The 19,536-nt window shown below is 35.3% G+C and overlaps 1 protein-coding gene across 4 annotated transcripts in view; it reads left to right on the forward strand.

The window, feature by feature from the left end:
- The window catches only part of LOC127865988 (acyl-CoA 6-desaturase-like), a 25,136-nt gene continuing 5,600 nt past the window's right edge, over positions 1 to 19,536 (forward strand). For 2 of the 4 annotated variants that reach the window (XR_008042838.1, XM_052406148.1), the window contains exons 1-11: positions 454 to 683; positions 5,433 to 5,665; positions 6,012 to 6,152; positions 7,142 to 7,288; positions 7,696 to 7,797; positions 8,742 to 8,801; positions 9,595 to 9,660; positions 10,811 to 10,871; positions 14,484 to 14,560; positions 15,728 to 15,825; positions 16,181 to 16,357. Coding sequence is in view for 3 of the 4 variants with exons in the window: in XM_052406148.1 (XP_052262108.1) it covers positions 638 to 683; positions 5,433 to 5,665; positions 6,012 to 6,152; positions 7,142 to 7,288; positions 7,696 to 7,797; positions 8,742 to 8,801; positions 9,595 to 9,660; positions 10,811 to 10,871; positions 14,484 to 14,560; positions 15,728 to 15,825; positions 16,181 to 16,357 (1,208 nt within the window). In the remaining variant the exon portion in view is untranslated. Of the gene's footprint in view, positions 131 to 453; positions 684 to 2,215; positions 2,373 to 5,432; positions 5,666 to 6,011; positions 6,153 to 7,141; positions 7,289 to 7,695; positions 7,798 to 8,741; positions 8,802 to 9,594; positions 9,661 to 10,810; positions 10,872 to 14,483; positions 14,561 to 15,727; positions 15,826 to 16,180; positions 16,358 to 19,536 lie in introns of those variants that run through there. The other 2 variants (XM_052406150.1, XM_052406151.1) reach the window with 2 other exon arrangements.

The raw sequence follows: 19,536 nt of genomic DNA on the forward strand, positions 1-19,536 counted from the left end.
ATTACTCGGCGATAGGCCGAGTCGTTGTGATCGTCGGTAAACAGTGTCTAATGTTAACACACCGCGGTAAAGCAGTTTAAAGACAGTGGTACAAACATATAGGTTGTGGATATACAGCGGCATATTACAGGTATGGTTTAATTCATTTAGTTGTTTAATTGCTTTGGTTTAAATTACAGCTGCAACATGAATACGTTCATTTATTGACGATGACATGCTAAAATTGGAATGCAAAATTATATTATCGGTATTTTATGTAATCCGTAATGCAAACGTGATAGAAAGAAAACGTACCGGCGAGTTAATACCCGGAACACAGGTTACAAAAAGAGAAGTACTTGACTCCACGCGCTTTTGCTGATTGTGTCTATCACATTTACTGCAGCTAGAGCTCGTTCCATGCGTTTGTGAAAAATTAATTCTTTTTAGTATAAAAACGGAAAAAAATCAGCGGCAGTAAAAACTATATATCAGTGGCGTAGCCAGAGATGACGAGTCAGTTTAGGTCGGGATGCGAGTTCCTCTAGTGCTTTGATCATGCACCAACTTGTGTAATGACAATATGATCAGATGTGTTTCTTGGGTCTAAAACATATATAAACACGCATGAATAAATAATTATATACAAACTGATGCTATGTCGGACAATTTACATGGTGTATTTTGGGGGAAACCAACAACCGGTTAGTCAGTATATATCTTTTGACACAAATTCTGAGAAACAATATACGTACCGATCTTATGATATTTTTGTAATTAAATATTTTGGTGTAACAATACGTTATATCGTAAAAAATATTGAAGACATCTCGCAACAAACCACGTACATCTTCCAGACAGCAGCGCTCGTTTTAATGACGCCACTGTTCCTTTGATCTCCAATGTCACTTATAGGGGCCGTCCAACAGATTTTGGCATGTATTGAAGCTTGTCGTTAAATGCTTTAAATGCTTTGTATTGATAAATTTAAACATTTGAACTAAAAATCTAAAAGATCCCACCCATCCAAAAACTCGTCCAGTGTTGAATGTACATTATTTTGAAGTAACATTACTACTCAAAATCAACGAAAATTTCGTACACTATTTCGTAAACAAAGCTAAACAATTAAAAATCATTGTTCCGTATGGCAATTGCCGAAATTTCAACACCAGATGTGGTCTGGTAAAATAGATGTTTGTGTATACAAAATGCTCGTTTTTATTATGGTTTTAACATGGTACCATTTTAGTGTTTGTGTGTCGTATGAAAAGATATATTCGCAGGAAATTAGCATGGAATTTATTGTGGTCACAAATAAATAAAAACGAGCATTTTGTATGTACAAAAATCTATGTTATCATACCACATCTAGCGTTGAAATTGTGGCTATTGCTATAAGAAACACTGATTGCTTAGGTGTAAACTTTATTTTACGAAATCAAATTTTCGTTGATTTTGAGCGTTATAGAGACTTTAATTTGTGCAATTTTGTTAATCTCTTGAAAAAATGTATAGGCACGCAAGTATAGTACCTCAGGTAGCTACGCTCATGATTGATTGTGATTTAAGTTCTACATAAATGTGAGGAACATTGGACAATAATTTCTGTTGCGAACGTGTACCCTTTAAAGCGGGTATATACGATTTTTATATGTGCTGAATTGTTAAATATTGATACAAATATGTTATAATAACACACAATATGCAAGAAAAATGATACATTTAAGACGAATTTCATAAAATACAGCAAATACAAATTAGGGCCCTGAGCCGATTGTGACGAAGATAATTCGTAATTATTTTCCTACAATAACCGATGCATTCGTCTTTTTAGTAAGTGTTTGTGTGTCGTATGAATCGATATCGCTGCAGGAATTTCAAATGAACCGTTAAACTAAATTTAGATTCACATCGTACATGCATGATATACATGCTGGCGAATTCGGCTGTACAGCCTTTTTCGATTTCAGAATAAATTATCTGGCTTATTTAGCATTTTTCGACACATGTTCTTCTTAACTTTTATTTTAGTTCATATTGAAATATATGTATAATAAATTTTTACACATTTTATATTAATAAATAAATATTTGACAAGATCGTATATACCCGCTTTAAAAAAAAAGAAATTATGCGTGTCTAATAATAAGGACTGAGTCATATACAGGTTCACCTGATACGTTACTGATCTAGATATGTGAAGTTTAATCTCTAGTGTATATGAATGCTTTCCCGACACTCAGTCAATAAATGATCGCAGTGTACAGTGCTGTTGATCGTTTGTATCTTGCCATGTGAACGCGCTTGGTGGAGGGTTATAAGCAATCTAACAAACATTTGACATTCAAACGAAAAATTTACCTTTTGACCAGTTTCTTTGTTACGTGAAAGTATGTATATAGTATATGCTTACGGTTTTTAATAGCAACAATTTATGTGTAACGTGAAAGTATTATACTGTATATGTTTCCAGTTTGAGCACTAATTAACGTGATCTGGATTATTTATAAGGTATGGGGGAAGAGGAATTGGATTACAAACATGGAAAACAAGAACTGTCTGTAATAAAAAGTTATTGGGCGCATATCCTTATTTTAAAAATAATGGTAAAAAAAAATACGTTTATAAATTATAAAATTTAAAACAAAGGTTTATTTTGTATGTGTGATCGCCTTTTGTCGTCGTTCGTCGTCAACATGTTCATCGTTAAGTCCCAAGAGATGGTTCAAATTCGTTGAAAAACGTGGACTCAAATGGGCGTGGCATTTTTCTTTATATGGCTATGTTGAAATCTTGTTCACACTCTTGTTGTCATTATTGTAAGATGTTTGTGGATACAAAATGCTCGTTTTTATTATAGTTTTAACATGGCATAATTTATTGTTCGTGTGTCGTATCAATATATATATTCGCAGGAAATTAAAATGGAATTTATTGTGGTCACAAATAAATCAAAACGGGCATTTTGTATCTACAAAAATCTATGTAATCATACCACATCTAGCGTCGAAATTGTGGCAATTGCTATAAGGAACACTGATTGTTTAGGTGTTTACTTTATTGTACGAAATACTTTATGAAATTGTCGTTGATTTTGAGCGTTATAGAGACTTTAAACACGTAACAACGATTCTGTCCGGTTGAAAATTGATATCAGAATAGCATTTTCTGGTTTTCGGGGGCGATTTCCAAACAGACATAATGCACACGGCCCTTGATATTTTGGGAGATGGAATGTATTGTCCCCTACCGGTGAAACCGGAGGGGACTTATGGTTTGCGCTCTGTCTGTCTGTCAGTCTGTCCGTCACACTTTTCTGGATCCTGCGATAACTTTTAAAGTTCTTTATATTTTTTTCATGAAACTTAAAACATAGATAGATGGCAATATGGAGAGTATGCACGTCATTTCATTTTGTTCATACGTCAAGAATTATGGTTGCTATGGCAGCAAATATTTAAAAAAAATGGCAATAGTGGATTTTCACCGGTAGGGGACCATTTTGCTTGGCAATCTCCTGTTACATACAAGAAAGTGCACAATGTGTTGAAACGCGGGCTAATGCAAAATCCAATTATTAAAAATTATTGTATGTCAATACAAAACTATATAAAATGGCTTTTTAAGTATATCAGGCTAGTAAACAAATTGGGAATAGCAATAATTGCATGCTATCAAACATATTATTGTTCATAATGCAATGTGATACTTATATTAAAACATAGTAAGGACGTCTGTAAGTATACAGCACCCGCTCTGAGTAATATAAAAGGACTGACACGCTTGGCGAGTCGAATGGACAACTATTGCATACGATCATTACTTGTTAAGGCGATACAACAGCTTCACGCTCAACTAAGGTTAGCATCGTTGCAAGACATAATGCTACATCCATATAAATGTATACATTGCACTAATTCGGGTCTACTTGCGATAATTTCTTCCAGTGTTTTATTTGCTGTTGGTTGACACTAGAGGTCAATAAAGGTCAATACCTGTTAGCTACGCCAAAACATGGCGCGCGAAAACCAAATATTTGGGATATAAACTTTTACTCCGTGTTCCCGTTACTTGTAAACAAGTTTTAACAAACAAAAACAACATCGTGAATGTACTGGATAAATTTGGCAATATCGATTCTGAAAAGGTTTATGTATTGTTGGAAACAGCAGTTTGGGTTTTCGTAAGTTTAAATAAGTGTACTGTAATATGACATGATACAAGTGAATGGTTCAATGCAAGGTCGTCATTTTGGTCACCTTTGACCACAAACTGTCACAGTACAAAACGGGTTGGCACTTGCGATTTCCTCTATACCGGTTTCATGATTCTTTGGTAATACCATGGGTTTGTACGATAATACTATTTCACAAAGCATTTAGGGTTTTGATACCTTATATTGAACCCAATCAAGTTTCAGAATGAGTCGATATTGCCAAGGTTAAAACATGGTTTGTCGGACAACGGCGCTATTACTTACGGGCAACAGTGTACATGTTATAATGTTAAGTTGTCAAGAAACGAATGCGCAGGTCGGTATTGAGCTACGATGGCCGCATATGTCATAAAACCTATTTTCGCATTACGCAGCTAAATAGTATTTCGGGAACAACTTTATTTAACTTACATTTTATCAACGTTATCTGCATGCTCACACCTGAAGGTCTCACGCTCTCTGTTCTATTGTATAATGTAAGCGGAAAGAATGTTGAGCTATAAACTACAATTGTGTGGCTACTGAATATCGATGAATTCAGAATCATATTATGTTAATTCAAACAGCTCATTAAAATCTTAATTGTGATTAGATGACATTCACTTGATCTAGCGTATTGAAAACGGTTGTCGGATTATCGGTTTAATTTTATGAAATTTCATTTTCGCGTTTCGACGATGTGTGCATGTAAGCACAAACACATGCGTTATTTTATTGATCTCCCCATTTATGATCGAGTCAGTACGATGAATTTATTGATGGTATCTTGCACCATTATCAAGTGTCATTCCTACATGAGTTGATTAATTGTGTTTTTTTTTAAGGGAAGACACTAGGCACTTGTTTTCTGTACTTTAAGTGTGCATTGATATAATTGCTTATGAGCATCATTCTTGGAAAAACGAGTTCAATTCATATGTTTTAAGTGTCGCCCCAGATTTTCCTGTGCTAATCAGGGATGACTCTTTTGCTCTCATGGTATTTTTTTCGTTTAAATGAAGTGTCTTTGTAGCGAAAATCCCGGTAAGGCGCAGTGTAGCCTCTGATAAGCATGTAACAAAAATCATCTTAAGTATTCACGCATAATGCGTTATCACTTAGGATCGTGGTGAACAACTTTCTGCTTTTAACAAATTACAACGCTCCAAAACATGACGCAATTGCGGTTTGTTCGTTTAAGTGGTTGCGTTGAAGTTTGTATGGTTGCGTTGAAGTTTGTATATGTGATTTATAGGGACGCAAACGTTGATTGCAATGGGACGCGGCGGTCAGAAGAGAGATGTAATAGCGAGTGACAGAAGTAGGGCCGGAAGTGACGTCTTGACGTGGGCGGAAATTTCCAGGCACGTGACGAATAATGATCGATGGATCGTGATTGGTGGAGAGGTGTATGACGTCACAGAATGGTCCAAGAAACACCCAGGCGGCCCTCGTTTGATTGGTCACTACGCCGGTCAAGATGCCACGGTATGAATGTGTGTCAGGCAGTTTTAGCATTTAATGTTCCAGAATAGCTTTGAAAATTGCTGGGGTTTTCTTAATCCTATAATGGCGTCGCAACCAGTGAAAATCAACATTTATTAAATTGTACATACTAGTATCTTCGTCTGGACTGTTTACAATATCTGATACGGTGAATACCTGCCAAATAATATATTGTAACGAAACTTTTACATTCATGGTTAAAACCATACTTGATAAACAGTGGTCATGCAATATGTTTTATTAAATATCAATGTCACCTTCGAAGATTTATACAAATGTACTGATTATTGTTGATTTCCTGCTTGACGCATGCTGTGTACCGTTACAGGATGCGTTCGGCGCGTTTCACAACAACGGTGATCACGTGCGCAAGTTCCTGAAGCCGCTGCACGTTGGGTCGGTGGAGGGCTACACTGACAACGACCTGGACAAGGACTTCCGGGAGCTCAAAAGCACCGCCGTCAAGATGGTACGTATGCATGCACGGCGAGCGTTTTAAGTAAGTGTAAGATGACGAACTTGATTGTACGATACAATGTGTGTAAGATAATGTTCACAACATTCTAAATGACAGTACATTTTAGACACACTCTGGGAAACCTGGGTTTATGCATGTATCGTCGCGGACAGGTTAATAAAGGACGACACTTTACTCTTTTATTGAATGTTTTGTCTAAAGTCTCTTTAAAAAAAATAATCTATTTCAAATGGTATTGTCACACCGGATTTGCCTGTCTAGACAGGTGTGATTGTGTCTGCGAAATTATTTGAAGGGCTCCTCTGCGACATTTTCCGTGGATATCGTTATTCAAAAGAATGAGACACAGGATAACGTTTGAAGTAGATTGCGATGTTGTTTATTTGTTGGAGATCAAATGCTGGGCAGTGGATGATGCCAATAAAGTTATGTCTCAGCATCTTGATAAGAGTTTTGAGCAGAACAGAGGTGGATAATTATATATTGTATCTGCTAGAATGATTACAAGTGTGAATAATAGTGTTAACATCTCAGAAAATATAGCCTAATAAATGAGATATTTTACAAGCATTTAGTGTTAGTTACTTTAAAAAATGTCAATATTATTAACCTCCATATAAAAAGTTACTTAATTTGGCAGATGGATGAAGATTATGTTGTTATGCTGTCAGAAATCTCATAATACCCTTGTAATCATCAGTATAGGAATGATAAAATGATCTTGTTAATTGTTTCTATGACTGAAATAAGCCGCCTCATGCAAAAATAAGCTTTCAGGTACTATGCAATCAGGCATAGTTTAGTGGTTTTCTCAGTGAAGATGATAACGTTACTCTGAGGATTTGCAGGCTTCTGAAGCTACGCTGGTCACATGGGACATAAGACCCATTTTGGCATGATGTGGCTCGGTTGATATGAATAGTATACATACTCTCTTCCTTGCAGTCATAATATAGTTATTAATGCTGTTGCTATTACAGGGCTGGTTTCAACCCAGCTACACTTTCTATACTCTGGTGGTGGGTCACGTGGTGTTGTTCCAAGTGTTGACCTACATGGTACTCCACTGGTTTGACGTCACCTGGTGGTCAGTGTTGCTGTCCTTGGCCTGCTTTACCATCGCGCAGGTGTGTATGACGTCACACAAACATAAAATAACTCATCTTTATGAATTTAACTGATCATTGTTCATTGAGTCTTTTTTAAACGTTCAGTCATAATTGTGTAAAATTTCCGTTTGAAATTTGGGGGGGGGGGGTCTCCAAGATTGGCTAATATGTATTAGTCATTATAAAAGTTGCACATTGCAATTTCATGCTCTATTTTACAGTATTGTTATTTCGACTTTGTTAAGGGTTATAATTGTAAACTTCATTTATGTTTATAGTGAAACAAGTAAGGTCTCACTCTGCCTAGCATGTTGTAGTTTTATTCTGAGATTTATAAACTAGCACTGTTAAATGATATATCTTTATTTTAATTCATTATTTTTTTAAATCTAATGTTGCAGTGTACTATGTTTCCATGTTTACAGTCGCAGGCTGGCTGGACGCAACACGACTTCGGTCATCTGTCTGTGTTCAAGCACTCCTGGTTGGATCATGGTGTCCATCATTTCCTGATTGGCATCATCATGGTACCCACATACAGTCTGCGTACATCTTCACATATGAGCCATACTCTGGGGAAAAGGCTTTTAAAGCATTTGTGCTAAGTGTTATCCGAGATTAGCCTGTGCCGTCTGCACAGGCTTATCAGTGACAACACTTTTCACCTAAATTGGTTTATGCTATTTATATAAAGAGACTTCCTTTAAAAGAAAAATATCTGCAGATGCTAGTCTGGGAAGATACGTTATGCATTAAGTCCCGTTTTTGCCAAAGCAAGGCTCATATCATTGTACTGTGAGCAGCAAATAAAGTGCAATGTCCCATACCATTTGCTTAAGTGATAGTGTAGTGCCAAAAAACAACCCTTTACTGATGATGATAGCAGCATAAGATAGTGTGTTTTTGAATTTTCTTATAATCTAGTAAACTAAATTGTGTAAGGTAATTTTAAGCGATTAATTCATCATGACAGTTAATTGTCATTTTTTTAAAGGATGGGTCTCTTCATAAGTGTAACATAATCCTTGTCTGTTGCTTTGATTTGAAAGTAAATGTTAAAAAATCTTTAAGATATAGTGGATTCTACAGTCCCTGCTAAAAGCTGTAACTTCAGGTATGCATATGAGAGCATTGTGCATTTGAATTTTACAACATTTGCAAGTACTCTTCATACATTCTGTTTTCATTCAAGTAAGTTTATTGATAATAAAACTTTGTCTGGATGGATATTCCATAAGGTAATTATTGTCAAGATGTTTTTTTGCCAGCCCTTATAAACCTACATTTACAACCATGTTGTAATTATTTATTGTTCCAGTGGTAATTCATTAATTGTTTGCAAAATTCTGATATGTTTTTATGGTGATGTTCATTGGTGATAATTTCAAGCTACTATTTTCTTCAATTTTATTGTTTCTTGATTTATCTATCAACGTTATTATCCATTCCATGACTACCATGCATGTTCTAGGGAGCTTCTTCTAGCTGGTGGAACCACATGCACTATCAGCATCATGCCAAACCCAATGTGGTAAGAATATATATGATGATTACTGTATGTTTATTGTATCGATGCAGATATTTAAGCTATTTCCTGATTGTTGGTAACTGATATTCGTTAAAAGTTCTGGTGTGTGTGCTATTTGTTTTAAACTGGTAATTTATTAGTTATTGTCATAGAAATTAGCAGATTTTAATTTATAGTTGTTTCTTAACCTTAGTTACAGTTGGTTTATATGTTGTCTGGTTACCTGTAAACATCTACAATATACCCGGGGGGGGGGGAGTAACTTCCTATATACAAATATATAGGGGTGTGCCGAAAATATGGGGTGTATTTTTCGACTAAAATTATAGATATGGGTATGGTTTTGAGCATTTAAGTATAGATACGGGTATTGAAATAAATATTTGCTTGTATATAAATGCATATAGATTTGAAAGTATCAGTAACAAAATGGGTATGATAAATTTCATTCTTGTATGTAAATGGGTATCAAAAAGTAAATTTCATAAATAAAATTTACAAATAAACATATAATAGCAAATTCAATAAGTATACTGCATTGATATGATAAAAATTAAAATTCTAGTATGAAATGTGTCCACTTTATCGAATTCTAGTATTGAAATTGGCCCCCGGGACAATATACTTGGGATTTGATTGGTAAATATGGTCAGTTACATTCATAGTCAAGGTCAAAGGACAATACAGAATTCATTCTCTTTATTGATGCTGTACAACTCTTTAACAGTTTTTATGTCAAATATCTTCATAAAACAAATGTGTACATTCAATTCAATTAAAATCTTGTTGTTCGTAGATCAATAAGGATCCAGATGTGCGTCTTGAACAGCTGTTTGTTGTGGGGGATGAAATGCCGAAAACAGTAAGTGCATCTTTAACCCTTTCAGCTCTGAAACCAAATTTTGAAGGCCTTTGCAAACAGTTTGGATCCAGATGAGACGCCACAGAACGTGGCTTCTCATCAGGATCCAAACTGTTTGCTATTCTGATAGTATTTTTTGAAAAAAATCGAAGAAAATGCTAATTTTAGAAATTCAGCAGACGACATTTTAGCAGACGACAAATTTCCCAGCATGCAAAGGGTTAATTTGAGCAGCATTCTGGGAACAGTTGGCTTGATTCATGACATGTGCGTAAAGTGTTTTCCCAGATTAGCCAGTGCAGTCCAGACATGCTAACACTTTCTGCTTTGATGGTATTTTCTGTGTAAAGGAAGTCTCTTATAAAGAAAAAATCCTGGCAAGGCGAAAATTGTTGCCCCTGATTAGCCTGTGTAAACTACTCACATACATTACAGTAAGCCTATTTTACTTAGAACAAGACTCGGTGTACACCATGATTGTTGTTGATTGTACACCATGATTGTTGTTGATTGTACACCATGATTGTTGTTGATATATTTTTTATAGATAATGATTCACTTTGTGTGTTCGTTTACTTAAAAATAGTATTTTTATATTAAGAAGATTATGGTTTTTTTAAAGCATTTCATGGAAAAGTAAGAGGGTTTGTTAGCTTGTTTGCATGTTTTGCTGGTGTGTTTTTATTCTTCATATATAATTTTAATTTGTGAGATTTCTCATTGCTGAATTTGAGATTGCTTAGGCAATTTTGTATAAGTCGGTAGGATGGCATATAGCAGTTGAACTGTCCGTCAGTCAGTCTGTCTGTCTGTCTGTCTGTCTGTCTGTCTGTCTGTCTGTCAGTCTGTGTGTCCGTCGAAAACCTAAACATTAGCCATAACTTTTGTAATATTGAAGATAGCAACTTGATATTTGGCATGCATGTGTATATCATGAACCTGCACATTTTGAGTGGTGAAAGGTCAAGGTCATCCTTCAAGGTCAAAAGTCAAAAAATACAATCCAAGGGAAGTAATAAGCTTTAAAAGGGAGATCATTTCTAAACCTGCCAAATGATATATTGAAAGTTTATTTCAAAGCAGCACAATAGGGGGCATTGTGTTTTTGACGAACACATCTCTTGTTTATTTTGTTATGATATTATTATAGGTTGCAAAGAAAAAGAAGAAATCCATGCCATTTAATCTTCAACATAAATATTTCTTTGCACGTAAGTTAGCTTCTTATGTTCCAATTGTAAGCTGTGTTTGTTCTTTGATATTCCACTGAAAAATATTTGTTAATTATTAACTTTGCTAATCGTTTGATGAACAGATCAAACAATTAATTCTTTAAAACAAGTTTACTTAGCTGCTTTTACCAAAGGTTAGGTCACTCATTCTGAGAAACTGACACTATTTTCTTTTAGTTGTTGCCACATGACCTGCTTCCTTATGGTCTAAAACCCAAGCATGCTAGTTTTTTCTTTGAATGTTTGATGGTACACAGTTTTTTGTAAGATATAGAATACTGGAATTATTGTTAAACATTTATAACAAAATATTGAAGTTTGAAGCAAACAGTTCAAAATGTTATTGTTTTTGCACTTAATATAATGATTTTAATTTAACATTTTTATCCCCAGCCAAATGGGGGGATAGAGAATTTGTGTCTGTGGGTCAGTAAGTCTGCCCTTCTGTCACAAACTTTTTAGGGCTTTATCTCAGAAACTGTGTAAGATATCAATAAGAAACTTCATGGGTATACATATATGAATTAGAAGACGTGTCATGCATAAGAACCATAACACTACACTTTCTTAAATAAGAGTTATTGCCAATTGCTTTTTTTATCACATAACTTTTCAGGGCTATGAAACTTCAAGGGTGTATAGATATGATATAATTATTATCAATGAGGATAATTGAATTGCACAATAACAATAACCTTACACTTTCTAAAGTAAGAGTTATTGCAATTAGTTTTTTTGTATGATGCAACTTTTAAGGGCTATATCTCTTATATGATACACAATTTTAACAAGAAACTTCATGAGTGTAAAGCTTTCAATGGGGTGAACTCAAATGCATAAAATAATTACCCTTTACTTATTTTTTGTTATATATAGTTAAATTTTTACTGTATATCAAGAGATTTGCATCCATCCATATAATTTTTTGATGGGGGGGATATCAGTTGAATGAATTTTCTTGTTTAATAATGCTTTCAAAATGATGGAAAGTACTGTAGCTTCTTGTAACTGTAGCATTAGCAGTCACTAGATTCACTTTGTGAAATACACCTTTGATATCTCGCTTAGCTCAACTATTTGTTTCCTCACAGTCACTAGATTCACTTTGTGAAATACACCTTTGATATCTCGCTTAGCTCAACTATTTGTTTCCTCACAGTCACTAGATTCACTTTGTGAAATACACCTTTGATATCTCGCTTAGCTCAACTATTTGTTTCCTCACAGTCACTAGATTCACTTTGTGAAATACACCTTTGATATCTCGCTTAGCTCAACTATTTGTTTCCTCACAGTCACTAGATTCACTTTGTGAAATACACCTTTGATATCTCGCTTAGCTCAACTATTTGTTTCCTCACAGTCACTTGATTCACTTTGTGAAATACACCTTTGATATCTGGCTTAGCTCAATTATTTGTTTCCTCACAGTCACTAGATTCACTTTGTGAAATACACCTTTGATATCTCGCTTAGCTCAATTATTTGTTTCCTCACAGTCACTAGATTCACTTTGTGAAATACACCTTTGATATCTCGCTTAGCTCAATTATTTGTTTCCTCACAGTCACTAGATTCACTTTGTGAAATACACCTTTGATATCTCGCTTAGCTCAATTATTTGTTTCCTCACAGTCACTAGATTCACTTTGTGAAATACACCTTTGATATCTCGCTTAGCTCAACTATTTGTTTCCTCACAGTCACTAGATTCACTTTGTGAAATACACCTTTGATATCTCGCTTAGCTCAACTATTTGTTTCCTCACAGTCACTAGATTCACTTTGTGAAATACACCTTTGATATCTCGCTTAGCTCAACTATTTGTTTCCTCACAGTCACTAGATTCACTTTGTGAAATACACCTTTGATATCTCGCTTAGCTCAATTATTTGTTTCCTCACAGTCACTTGATTCACTTTGTGAAATACACCTTTGATATCTCGCTTAGCTCAATTATTTGTTTCCTCACAGTCACTAGATTCACTTTGTGAAATACACCTTTGATATCTCGCTTAGCTCAATTATTTGTTTCCTCATAATTTCTGAGTCTGCACCAGTATCAGCCTAGAATACATGTTCTGGAATTCTCTAGTTAAATATGTATAGTTTCTTTTTTTAAAATACAGACTTTCCCTTTATATAAGTAAGCTTTGGGGAATATTTAACTATTTAGCAGCCTTTTTAGATCACATAGAAACCTTTATGAGTTGTGCCTTGTTCAGGGAAAACTGGGCTTACTGCATGTGCATGAAGTGTTGTCTCAGATTAGCCTGTGCAATCTGCACGGGCTATACAGAGACAGCACTTTATGCCTTGACTAGATTTTTTTATTAGAAACTTCCTTTAAATGAGGCAATGCATGAAAATGAGATGTCGTCCCAGATTAGCCTGTGTAGACTGCACAGGCTAATTTTGAACAAAATGTTGTGCATTAAGCCCAGTTTTATGAGAACGTGGCTGAATTTATGCATGCTTAATGCTAATTTAAACTCTTCTCTTTTGGTTCTTCAAATGTTTCATGCGTAACAAACTGTTCAGTCTGTCGTTTTGAACACGTCATATTAAAATGGTTGAATTTATATATCAGGATAAAATGATTTCTAGTGTTTTGTTGAAATTATCTTTAAGTATTAACCTGATGATTTTTTTTAATTAAAAATGAATGATCATAACATGTTTACTCTGCTGTTTAATATTATTACAATTTAAAGGGGCTATGTCAGTTAGACCTGCTAGGTTGAAGGCTATATGCAATGATATGTTTCATATTTGTGGTAAATTAGACAAACCAGTACTTTAAAACAAAAAAAATCTTAAAATGCTTCGATTCTGTTTGATTTATATTGGCAAATTAAACATAAAATTCTAAATTATGAGTGTTGTTGAAAAAACATGATAAAAAACTTGTACTGCCTTGGATAGATGATTTACCAAAACAGCAAATAAAATTGAGTTCTTATGAGTTTAGAAAAAAATAATTTCCCTGCAATTTGACAATAATAACAATTTAATGCCCATTGTATATTGATCAGACCCCAAGGACTTAAAAGAACTTAGTACTATAAATGTATTCTGCAATTTAACATGAATAATGATTAATGAAATTGCTTTCATATTCAGTAACAAAGGTATTCCCCAAATTGGTTAATAACATTTTTATTAGGAAAGTTAGGGACAGATCTATAGATTTGTTTTGCTCTCTCCCCTGCTGCCTTTCTGGATTGTTCAACACAAAAAGTGTGAAATTATTAAATGACAAAATGTGAAAATCATTTGTTGAAGTGTTATGTATTTGCGCAAATATTCACCCTGCCTTTTTAGCAGCAGACTAGTCCTTATAGTTTAATCTTAAATTGGTTGCATTGTGCAAAAATGGGTCTAATGCTTATTAGGGTCAGTGTAGCTACAGAACAACCTTTCACAAAATTGTGTTGTCACATTAGTGGACAGTGTTACTCCTTGCCTGTCTAAGCCAATGGAAAGGCTAGTCTGGAGCTTCACTAGGAGCAAATGGCATAAGACCCATTTTCTTACATTGCGGGTCAAATTAGCAATAATACTGTATATTAATATCCTCTTAACTTCAGTTGGCCCACCTCTTCTATATCCAGTTTACTTCCAGATTATGTTATTTAGACACATGATCACTAGGCGCCTATGGAACGTAAGTTACTTGTCAGTCCACTATTGTAGAATTTGACTGTTGTGTATGTATGGTTAACTTTGATGTAACATTTTTATGCCGTACAGTTTGGATAAAACCAAGATTCGCACAAAACAGATAAAAATAGATATGTCTACTGAAATAAAATTATGCCTACCGGCATATTTTCACGCATAAAGGCATACATTTAGATTGGTGGCATATATTCCAAAATACTATATGACCAAAAGTAAAAAATGAGACGCTCTATATGTATGCCTGAGACACAACATACGAGTGTGTGCCAAATAGTGTGCCTGTTGGCATATTTTATATCTGTAGGCATATCTACTTTTATCTGTCAATGGTATAGCTTCTTTTGATCTAAACAGTAGGGCATAGTAAACTGTTTGACTTTAAACTGTTCTTGAAATAACAACATCTTTGATCTTTTTAATCTTCCGAAGCTATTATTCTTTTTTTACTTTCTTAATATTTCACATTTTATGTGTTCATTTTCCAATTCACGGAACAATAACAGTAACCACAAAACTATTTTATCAACAATACTTTTGGGTACATAAATATGTTTTGTTTGTCTAACCTACATGTTTGGTAAATATAAATCAGTAATTACTGTTGACGTATTCCATGGATTTTTTTATTGACATTTAACTTCAACTTAAATTGTTGATTCAGGCACACACATTTTGGAACATGCTTTTATGTTTTTTGCCCAACAAACATTTAGTCTTTAGTATTTTATATATTGTTCTTTTGTTGATATTTGCCATATAAGGGTGAACTTTTATTGCTGCTTTCTTTTTTTATCCACTAAATTTATATTCGTGAAGTAAACTTTTTTTTTGGATAAAGTTTAGATTGTTAATTTTTTTAGGTACAAAATATACCCCTTGTCATTGTTTTAACCACAGAAACGTGTTGAAGTGCTTAGAAATGCATTCCGAATTGTATTTTAGATACACAAAAAAAAAATACATTATGCTTTATTAGTTAGTATTCAAATATTTCATTTACTCGAAAGTAAATGAAAAAATAACAATTTACATTCAGACTGTTCTTTTTTCATACAACTCCTATATGTATTTAGAAGTTTGTATACAAATGCTACACATATAATTACTCTTTGGAAATATCAAATCGCTTATAGCTTTACTTGGCTTTCAGGAGCTGACATATTCCATGGTGTTCTACATTTCCTATATCTACCTCTTTGTGCCAAAGCTTGGCTTCTTTGGAGCAGTGGCAATGTATTTTGCAATGAGGTAAGATCTCTTTTAATTACCTGTAATGATGTATTTCACGATCTAGTTGGTAATGTAAAGAGAATTCAGCATTCAACAAAAATCTATTGCTAGTCTTGCGAGAAAAGGCAAAACACTTTCAGTACATGAGTATCACTATGAGAAAACAGGGTTTAATGCATGTGCATAAAGTGTTTTGCCAGATTGCTGTCCGCTTTATGGTATTTTTTATTTAAAGGAAGTCTTTTCTTTGTAAAAATTTAGTTTAGGCAACAAGTGTCATCCCTGATTAGCCTGTGTGAACTGCACTAGCTAATCTGGAACGCCATTTTGAGCACATGTATCGAGTCTCGTTTCCTTTTAATGTTCAATGTAGGTGTCTGGAGAGCCACTGGTTCACCTGGGTGTCTCAATCCAACCATATCCCCATGACTGTGAGAAGTGACCAGAGCCTGCCATGGCTTGTCATGCAGTTGAACGCCACCTGCGACATCGAGAAGTCGCCCTTCAATGATTGGTTCACTGGCCACCTCAACTTCCAGATCGAACACCAGTATGTCTTAAGTTATAACCCACTAACCTTTGATTTACAATAGTTTATATTATCTAACCTGAAGACAACATGCTCATGGTAAGCTTTCATGATCGGCTTTTTCTGTCATGGATTGTCCACATTTGCCTTGTTAACCATCTAGAGGCCACATTTATTGCCCAATCTTCATGGTCTGAGAGCATTGGTACCACTTAAATCTAAGCTGAGTTTAAAACTCACAATACTCTTGTGTCAAAAACTAGGTTACTACCAGTAGGTCAAATATAGGAAAAAGCTGCAGTTTTGGACACTACAAGTCACCTTTTATTTAGCAATGTTCATGAAACATACACCATATGTTCTTATGATTTCTCCAACTAGTGAGGCATGGTTCATGTAAAGTGAAAAATATGGCCACCAAGGGACAGGGCTGTTTTTTCTTATGTGACTGTAGTAAAACCATTTAAAAACTGTACAAGTCTTTGTCAGTTCATTAAACAACTGAAAATAGTTTTATAGAACTGCCTGGACTGAGTTACAAAATGTATGTGGCTTGTTCAAAAACATTGATGTAAGTGTGGCTTACAAGTCTGTTGTGAGATCTTGCATACACTTCCTGCTCAAAAACATTTTGGTGCACTGCCGTAGCCCTATTTTTACCATTTATTATGCCCCCCTTCGAAGAAGAGGGGGTATATTGATTTGAACATGTCGGTCGGTCTGTCGGTCTGTCCACCAGGTGGTTTCCGGATGATAACAAAAGAATGCTTGGGCATAGGATCATGAAACTTCATAGGTACATTGATCATGACTCGCAGATGACCCCTATTGATTTTGAGGTCAAAGGTCAAGGTCACGGTGACCCGAAATAGTAAAATGGTTTCCGGATGATAACTCAAGAACGCTTAGGCCTAGGATAATGAAACTTAATAGGTAGATTGACCATGACTCGCAGATGACCCCTATTGATTTTCAGGTCACTAGGTCCAAGGTCAAAGTCACAGTGACCCGAAATAGTTAAATGGTTTCCGGATGATAACTCAAGAACGCTTATGCCTAGGATCATGAAACTTCGTAGGTAGATTGATAATGGCTAGCAGATGACCCCTAATGATTTTCAGGTCACTAGGTCAAAGGTCAAGGTCACGGTGACCCAAAATGGTAAAATGGATTCCGGATGATAACTCAAGAACGCTTATGCCTAGGATCATGACACTTCATAGGTACAATGATCATGACTCGCAGATGACACATATTGATTTTCAGGTCACTAGGTCAAAGGTCAAGGTCACGGTGACCCGAAATAGTAAAATGGTTTCCGGATGATAACTCAAGAACGCTTATGCCTAGGAGCATGAATCTTGATAGGTAGATTGATCATGACTTGCAGTTGACCCCTATTGATTTTCAGGTCACTATATCAAAGGTCAAGGTCATGGTGACCTGAAATAGTAAAATGGTTTCCGGATGATAACTCAAGAACGCTAATGGCTACGATCATGAAACTTCATAGGTACATTGATCATGACTCGCAGATGACCCCTATTGATTTTGAGGTCACTAGGTCAAAGGTCAAGGTCATGGTGACCCGTAATAGTAAAAGGTTTCGGGATGGTAACTCAAGAACGCTTATGCCTAGGATAATGAAACTTCATAGGTACATTGATCATGACTCGCAGATGACCCCTATCGATTTTGAGGTCACTAGGTCAAAGGTCAAGTTCACGGTGACCTGAAATAGTAAAATGGTTTGCGGATGATAACTGAAGAACGCTTATTCCTAGGATCATGAAACTTGATAGGTAGATTGATCACGACTCGCAGATGACCCCAATTGATTTTCAGGTCACTAGGTCAAAGGTCAAGGTCACGGTGACCCAAAATAGTAAAATGGTTTCTGGATGATAACTCAAGAACGCTTATGGCTAGGATCATGAAACTTCATAGGTACATTGATCATGACTGGCAGATGACCCCTATTGATTTTCAGGTCACTAGGTCAAAGGTCAAGGTCACAGTGACAAAAAACATATTCACACAATAACTGTCATTACAACGGAGAGCCCATATGGGGGGCATGCATGTTTTACAAACAGCCCTTGTTATTATATAAATTAAGCTTCCATCATTATGGCTTCTGTCGAGTCATTATATTGGTTAAATGCCATTATATGAATGCAAGAGAAGCAGTGGTTCAGGACCTCAATGCATGTTTGTTAAGTCTGGAGAACAAACACCCTGTGATCAACCTTTGTTGGGTTCCTGGTGTTAGGCCCAGAATGACTGCGCAATTTTAACATTGGTAACTTTGTAATTGTGATGATTCAAATGAGTACACATATTTTGATTAAAGCGGGTATATACGATTTTTTATATGTGTTTTATTGTAATATATTGATAAAATATGTAACAATAACACAAAATAGGCAAGAAAAATTATACATAAAGCCAAATTTCATAAAATGCAGCAAAGACAAATTAGCGCCCCGAGCCGATAGTGACGTACATATTTTCCTACAATAACCGAAGCATTCGTCTTTGTATTATAAACCGTTAAAATACGAGGGGTGTTCCAGAAGTTCGTGGATTTTCGCTATAACTTATTAGTTTGCTGGTAAAAGTCAATGAAATATACATATTATACAAACCAATTATCACGGACTTTATATATAAGCTAAAAATGCATGAATTCCATAAAGCGCGTTTGAAATGTGTTGCCATAGAGACCTCAGTAATGACATGCGGTGCCCGCGTGTATTTTATTATAAGTATGAGCGTTACGTGAATTTAAATTTGGTTTAAATGTCGTTGATAAACAGAATTTACGGCAAATTTCACGTTACAGCGCCTAAGTCCTCCTTACAGCCCGGATTTGGCCCCTATGGACTTCCGCGTCTTCCCGGAAGTTAAATCACAGTTGCGCGGTATTCGCTTTGCAAGTAAACAGGAACTTACAGTTGCAGCAAAGCGAATCGTGTCGTCTTTTGACGCTGACTGGTATAGAGACACTTTTGACAAGTGGATTTCCCGACACATTAAGTGCATTCGCGTTGGAGGTGATTATGTGGAAAAGATTTGACAGTTGTTAACTTCATAACGTCATTGACGTTGAACAGAAACGTTACACATGCGTTGGTGTGCGCATTGTGCACATGTTTAAATCTCTGATATATATTTATTGTTTTATGTATTTCCATGAT

The sequence above is a fragment of the Dreissena polymorpha genome, chromosome 2, assembly GCF_020536995.1.
Source record: "Dreissena polymorpha isolate Duluth1 chromosome 2, UMN_Dpol_1.0, whole genome shotgun sequence".
Taxonomy (NCBI): Eukaryota; Metazoa; Mollusca; class Bivalvia; order Myida; family Dreissenidae; genus Dreissena; species Dreissena polymorpha.